The sequence below is a fragment of the Octopus bimaculoides genome, chromosome 2, assembly GCF_001194135.2.
Source record: "Octopus bimaculoides isolate UCB-OBI-ISO-001 chromosome 2, ASM119413v2, whole genome shotgun sequence".
Classification (NCBI taxonomy): domain Eukaryota; kingdom Metazoa; phylum Mollusca; class Cephalopoda; order Octopoda; family Octopodidae; genus Octopus; species Octopus bimaculoides.
The window spans coordinates 158,263,609-158,271,798 of record NC_068982.1 but is presented as its reverse complement, the minus strand read 5'-3'; the positions used below and the strand labels follow the sequence as shown (position 1 = coordinate 158,271,798).

General features: G+C 35.8%; 1 protein-coding gene across 3 annotated transcripts in view; it reads left to right on the top strand.

Annotated features, from left to right (window-relative positions):
- LOC106874384 (glutamate receptor ionotropic, kainate 2) overlaps positions 1-8,190 on the top strand; it is a 1,088,700-nt gene that overhangs the window by 979,040 nt on the left and 101,470 nt on the right. For all 3 annotated transcript variants that reach the window (XM_014922100.2, XM_014922098.2, XM_052965681.1), the window contains one exon: positions 2,466-2,627. In XM_014922100.2, coding sequence (XP_014777586.2) covers positions 2,466-2,627 — 162 coding nt within the window. The remainder of the gene's footprint in view (positions 1-2,465; positions 2,628-8,190) is intronic.

The window sequence follows — 8,190 nt, the reverse complement described above, 5'->3', positions numbered from 1 at the left end:
ATATATATATATATATATACATAATGTTTTTAACTCCGCTGTCTTTTCTGTTAAATATCAACTTCAAAATGCTATACGTTCGATAGAAACTGCTGGTTCATTTAATATAAATAACGGATCAACTGTTTATAACAAATAAAAGAGATGTAGAACACTGGGATTCAAAATAATAGCGGGATATTCAGTCAGTTCAAAGCATGCATAGATACGTATTAACAATATGGAAAATATGGTAGCATTTCTTTGCTTTTGAATGGAAGATAAAACATTAAAGCGATTGTCTATAGATAACGTTGCAGTACAACAAAAAAACAATAAGAATTTTAATGAAATCAACATTAGAAGTCAAGCACATAATCTATATGGTCCTGGGCATTCTGGCAGCAACTGTTAACTTGCAACAATGTTTAAGTAATGCTTTCAATGTAATATCAAACTGCATAGTGAAAGTGGATCACGCGACGACACACTGCCCAAGAACTTCTGGCACATTTAGTTAAAATATTTGAAGCTCTGATATTCGTTTACTTGAAAAAATGCTGATGAAATGAATTTATTCTGAAAGAATATACCGGACAGAAATTCTGCATTACGAAGGTTGTTTTGAATTCATCTAAAATGATTTGTTTATTTTAATTTGAATTTTATTCGAATTAGGGGTGGTCAACTAGATAAGCTCGAGTACGTTCCCTTTGCATTTCTTCTCACCAAATTATTTATTTTCTAGACTTTTCTTTTGATTCATCGCCTCATATGGAATAAGACATATCTTGTGTTTTGATTATGGTATAAATTGTTCTTTACTTTAATATGTTCCATTACATAGTTTGGCTCAATTAAATATTTTTCAAAATACAGAATATTTCGAATTGTTTTTACGTTTTCGTAACAATATACAAAACATGTTTTATATTCAGTTGATTGAATTAATTTTCTTATACAATGAAAAACTACATATTCAGACGTTATACTAAGATTGCTCAACATTATGATTCTTATAAGAGTTTTGGTTTTAGTTTTTATTAATACTCACCGGGACTATTATAAAGTCATTTTATATAAATCGAACTTTTACACTTCCAATATTTCATATTATCACTCACACAAACATACACACACACATACACAAACACGCACACACAGGCACATGCACACATACACACACATATATATTTATAAATATATATCAAAACCTACTCCTAAATTAACACACGACGTTGACACAACGCTGGTACACAGACATGATTTCTTGATCTTTATCAATATTATCATACATTATGGCAAGGAATTGGCAGAATCGTTAGCACAACAAAATGTTTAGCACCATTTCATTCCTCTTTTTGTTCTGAGTTCAAATTCCACCGAAGTTGAATTTGCCTTTCATCCTTTCGGGGTCGATTAAAATATGTAACAGTTGAGCACTGTGGTCGATGTAACCCCACCTCTCTCTCCCACGAAATGTCTGGCTTTGTACCAAAACTTGAAAGCAATTGACAACAACTTTACTCTGGCCTCTTCTGTGCGTCACACTTTATGCCCTAGTGCTAATTTTGTTACTCCCATTTCGTCTAATGTCTTCGAACTATGATAACTCAAAACTGTATTTAGATGATCGGTTTTTATTATTCTAACATACACCCCATTGCTTATAAGCAGTAAATGACAGCACAATTTAGTTGACATGTAATCTATACACTCATCGGTTATAAAAAAATAGCCCAATACGCTTACTAATTATTTTAGTATGGTATCTCTTTTATTGTATGAAAATAATTTTGCCAAACATCCACCGTTTTTCTTAATTTATGTGCGTTTACGCGTGTGCGCCTGAGTGTCTGTTTGTTTAAAAAAGTGAATGTATGTATAATTGTATATTGCCATAAAGAACTCCTTATCCAAGTAATAATGGATGATTATTTTATAGAATTTGAAACCTTGAAACGGTATATAGAAGAGGATGGGATCTTAATGTGATGTATGTCTGTTTCATAATGTAAATGGCAAGACATTTGATTGCATCGGGATTTCTAGCCAGAAAGTTAGTTGTATTTGATAACGAATGGGCAGCTATCATGAGTATATGCGCGCGCGTGTGTATGAAGAAAGAGAGAAAGAGAGAGTGGACAGAAAGAAAAAGAGTACTATGTTCATGCATACAACGAATTTATGCGCACTAAAATAAGTATTTGCTCATGCACATTCATCTGAGAGAAATTCACTGCGTCGGTTGATAATTTGTTAGCACAACTGGATTTCCGAGTTAACATACACACGCGCGCGCATACAGAGAGACAGACAGACAGCTAGTTAGCTAGCTAGCTAGCTAGATAGATAGATAGATAGATAGATAGATAGATAGATAGATAGATAGATAGATAGATAGATAGATAGATAGATAGATAGATATAAATGAATGGGTCAATCGATGTTTGCTTAAATTTAATCCGTTTTATTTATCTTTTCAGAATGCTGATTTGGCCGTGGGAGGCATGTCGATCACTTACCTGAGAGAGAAAGTAATTGACTTTACCAAACCTTTCCTTAATGTCGGAATCACCATTCTGTTTAAGAAACCCGAAAAACAGCCCCCACAATTGTTCGCCTTTTTGGCTCCACTTTCAATCGAGGTTAGTAATATAAGGCATTATTAAAATATGTTTAGCATTATCAAATAATTACAGAATTATAAATATCTATGATATAATTTGTATGACTAATTTTTTTATATTATGCTATAGCATTTTCTCACAACTTTTTTCCTTTATTACATGCTTCTAATGAGACAATTGTCTTTCACAATAATTTGCAGCAACCAGAATTGAAAACATTTTAAAAACGTGTCGGATCAGATATCATAGATTATTTGAATGAAATATTGGCTTATTGGAAGTCTCACCGATGTTTATAACTTTCTGTGAGACAGCCACCTGCATATACGCACACAATACTATTAGTATAAACGCATACGTAAAACCGTGTGTGTATGTATATATATATATATATATATAAAGAAACATTATCAAAAATTAATTGAAGTAACACTCAATAACTTTAAGTAGAGTATCGTATTTTGACATAGAATAATCTGTGAATTCGAAATTTTGGCTTTATTACATTTGACAGATTATAAACACTGATGTATGTATGTATGTATGTATGCATGTTTTTTTGCTGGTTTGTGTGCGCACGTGCCTGTATTGGTTCACCAACAATGAGTAGAAATCTGGTTGCAGAATAGTATTTCTATGTGGCATTTGAAGTCATCGATCAACATTTTTGTTGCCTCGATGCTGGTTTCTGTAATCCTTCAATCTGATATTGAGAATACCACAAAGGCAATGCTGGTAAAAGCACTCCGGAAACCCAGTTTTCTGAACACCTCCCTTTCTGATCCGTACAGCGCTGTGGTTATAATATTTGTCTCATATGTTAGAAACTGGGCATCGATTTGAATCTCTTGGTTTTAAAGCTTCGTGCTCAAAGATTTTTATTGCACGTTTCAAATGATACCAAATTATTTAATAGGTGCATGCTGTTGTCGGGAATTGACACATTGAGCCAAATTTGTTCACATTAATGGTAGCTGGTTAATGCTGTCCTACTCTGAAGCTAGTTGAAAAACGCATTTTGGTCTTACGTACAGTGATAGAAGCCCCAGCTTCTTGTCTACTACATCAAGAACAAAGAGTATGACCAGGAGTCTTTCTCCATTAAGTTTTGATTGGGGCAGCAAAATCAGTCGCAGTGTTCGTGTTTTCTGCTTTGTCTTTGGCCGTTTGTGCCTGAATAACATTTTAGCTGTCTAGTTACACATATACTCACTTATGTATATATTCAAATACAGACGAAGATGCACATGTGTATGCGTCTCTGCGTGTGGCAGACAGATATCCAGAGAGTGTATGTGTGTGTCTGTGTGTATTTGAATTTAAAATACGACTTTCCTGTAGTTATTAAAAACATGATTAATGATGGAAGATTTACTCGTAGTACAGCACATTGTTAAAATAAGCAATGCTCAGTGTACACGAAATAAATTCGATCAACTATCAAGTTTCGATAATAAACAAGAAACAAATTCTAGCGATTAAATAATCTGAATCTACATTTGCCCACCATCTACAGCTCCACAGGCCAATAACAATTCACTTCATGAAGTGGCGGCACTGATTATCTTAGGGAAGGTGCTGGAAGGTGTGGGAACTATAGGGTTCCAACTCTATTGCAAGGGAGTCTACGAAAATATCATGTCCTCGCAAATCACCTTACGTTAATGCATCTTTTATATTCAGAACTACGCAATAATTTTTATCGAAATTCTAAAGAAGAGTTTCCTTAATAATGATACGATCATTCCCATTGTGACAAATGCAATCTCACTCTCTCTCCCTCTCTCCCCGTTCTCTCTCTCTCTCCCTTGCACACACAAACACGCACACACGCACATACACACTATGCACTTATAAACTGACGCAAGCACACGCACCCTTAATCACAAAACCGTGTATACGTTTATACGTTCATATAAACAGACATGCACAAGTGGGAGCGCTTTAATATATACACACATTAACATCTTTCAACCTACACTTGTTGAAGCAATATCACACGTACAACATATATGAAATCAGACATGCGCATAACATGTACGTATAGATTCACATCGGAGTACATGAATATATTCGATGTGGTTGTGGATACGTAGGTACGTGTGTGCTTATATATATGTGTATGTACGTGCATGTATGCCAATTAGTGCATTTGTATATATGCATAATGCGCACTGTACGTATATATTTGAATATAGTTGTCGATTTTCTATAGAAAATGCATTTTCCCTGGATAATATCCAGTAGTTTCCGTTACAAATGGTTTGACTGAACAATACAGAAACATCAATAGTGAATGCCGGTTGGAGTGACCTTCGCTTTTAGAATGTTGGAGCCTTGCCGATAAACTACTCTCTGATGGCATAGATAATGGTTAAATTTCTTTGTGTAACCGTGAAGACAATCATCATGTGATCCATCTTATAGAGATCGCAAAAGATTGGAACTTGTAATATTCCAGAGTTGAATATCGATCCAGAAATTGGTTGGTTTAATTGCTATAAGGGAAATACAGAAATTCAATTCAAATATCTTTTCGTCGCTCATATGAAACAGTATTTATGGAATATATGTGTGTGTGATTTTTTTTCTGTGTGTATGTGTGCGTATCATTCGTTAAAGCATACTCAGCTGCACATCAATACGCAAACACAGAACACGCATTTACAGGAACTCACACAAAGACAGACACAGATTCACAGATCTAAGCACATACAAAAATGTACCAACGAACACAGACACACGGATACACACATATGCACACACACGCACACACACATACACATACATACACTTAATGAAAGCACGTGGTTTAGTGGTTAGGTTCACATTCGTAAATTTATGAGTTCGATTCCCAGCGGCTTGTTATGTCCTTGAGCAAGTTACTTTATTTGACACTACTTCAGTCCGCTTAGCTGGGAAAAAGGCCTACTACTGTATTTCACTGGACCAGCCTTGTCTGCCTGCGTTAAAGGTACGAGTTTGTGTGGAGTACTCAGCCACTTGCATGTAAATTTCACAAGCAGGCTGCACCGTTGATTGGATAAACTGGAACCCGCGCCGACATAACCGACAGAGTGCCAGTTTTATATACACATACATACGCATTTATATGCATATATGTGTATGTATGTGTGAATACATATATACACATATACATATTCCCGTATTTATGCAAAGATAAGTATATAATGTCGTCATTTATAGTATACTTTTGCAGCATGTTGATGACACTACCATGCACCTCCTCCCGATGAAATGTGAGGTATCCCATCGGATGAAGCTATAGCATTACTTCGTTCTGACTTTCTCACATTATTCCCTTGGCAGATTTGTTGGGGTCGTTTGGCGTTGTCTTCCCCAACTGAATTCTGTCGGTCTACTAGCGGTTCCTCCGGCCTTCCATGGGTCGTGTTTCTAGTTCTTCTAAGTGTGCAGACACCCTCCTTACAAGAGTAGCGAGTTATACACGCGGATAGGAGCAGCTTTAGTCACCGACCACCCGACCATAATACAGGCATTAATGGTTTACGTGAGACTAGAAGCGAGTCTCATCAGCCTGTAATGATATTCCTGACCTGATTCTAGCACTACGACCTCCTCACCATGATTTCAACCACGTCTCTACACTAGTCATTAGACATTCAACCTCCGCGTGCCAACTCTCTTTGTTGACAGCTGTGACTCTGGCTTCCTGATCTATTTTTATTCCTTGTCTACTGGTGGCTAGATGTCTCGGTCACCTGTGGAACAACTGCAGCGTATCGTCTGCATCGCGTCTGAATCCCATTTTGTTGTGTGAAACCACTGAATAGGGATAGAAACAGATGCCCACACTCCAAACAAATCGAGTACACGGACGGGAAATTTAAATTTATGATCTGCTGAGTCGCCTCAAATATGTCCCATAGAGAGGGATCTAATTGCTGGAATGTGTTTGCATCTTTACTGAGGCGCAAGAAAACGGGTACTGGATTAGCGAATTTAGTCATGAATAAATAGATGGAGATGCACAATAACATTAAAATAATTCGAGTCATTTTAGAAAGATTAAGACAAAATACAGCTGTAAAATATGAGACATATTAAATCAGTTTCCTCATATTCCAACCGTTCACTCATTTAAACTCATGAAAAGATAGTGAGAAAAGTGACTTCAGCAATGAAAATATGTAGAGAAGTGAAAATGTTCCAGGTGAATATGGAATGCGGGTGTCGGTCTTAAGAAATTTAGTAAACGGCTATGGTTTTTAAACACTAAAGCAAGGAGTATGAAATCAGAAACTTCAGTAACATTTAGAAAATGTTTAAGCAATAGACTAGCTCAGTGGGATTGGCAGGCAGAAATGCTAATGGGAATCAAATGGATAATTAGAGCTGAGAGGAGTGTGGGTAGAAGAAAGAAGGTGTAAGATTAAAAGGTAAGGAATGGTTAGTTGCACTCTGGTTCCAGACAGGTCATAAATATTTTCAGTACTTAATGTGGCCATATAGCACAATATAAAAAAGATATGCACATGGCTGTAAATATCGAATTGGTTATGTGGGACTTAAAAAGACACAAAAACAACAACACATACACAAGCATGCCTGAACGTGTACCTACACACACAGAGGTCAATGGCATATTGCATGTCCAACTAGTAAGTGAATATATACCTGTGTGTATGTGTATTTGTATCCGAAACATCTGTGCTTCTATGCTAGTGTTCCTTATTTCGCAATTCGTCGAAATTATTTGTTAGCTAGGGGTTTCATTTTTATAATAAATCGTCGATTTTTGCTTATCCATGTAGGAGTAAATATTTTTGGCAGTGCATGAAATTCTACATTAATAATAACCAGGTTAGTTAGAGAGAATAAAGGATGTGTTCCTTAGAATATTTATATGCTGGAGCTCCTTGAATTTCCAAAAGAAATGCAACTAAAGGAAGTGAAATAAAATATATTGATGTCATTGCATTCAAGAAATTGTTTAGCGCTTTAGAATACTTGATTCTCTACAGATGAGGCTCAAAAATTCATAAGCGCCAGACAAAGACTGAAACGCAATGAAGACTTTCCGTGTTTATATATAGATAACGTAAAGAAAATATACCTCATGCTTGTGACTAACATTATTTTTATCATTAACACGCGCGCGCGCCACACACACACACACACACATAATTGTAATTTATAGAAACAAAAAACAAAGATAGGTGTGTGAACAACAAGCAAGTGCATTAGTTTGACGCTCCGGAAAATGAAGAAGTCTTTTACGTTTCGAGCCTACGCTCTTCAACAGAAAGGAATAAGAGAAAATAGACAGAGAGAGAATGAAAAAAACTTGTAAATTGCAGCGGGTACAAAGTAGTACCAGCATTGCTAGAAATAAAAGTTAAAAAAAAAACTCAAACTGCCGTGAGTTGTGTTTTGACTCCTTTTTCTAGCCACTACTTTGTACTCTTGTTTCTTAATTTACCTTTAGGCTTAAATTGCTAACGGGCCACATATATCATATATTTCATATATTATACTGCAGAGTGGAAGGTGCTTATAAGCCATTTACAAACACACAAAAATTGTTTGATTCACTTCA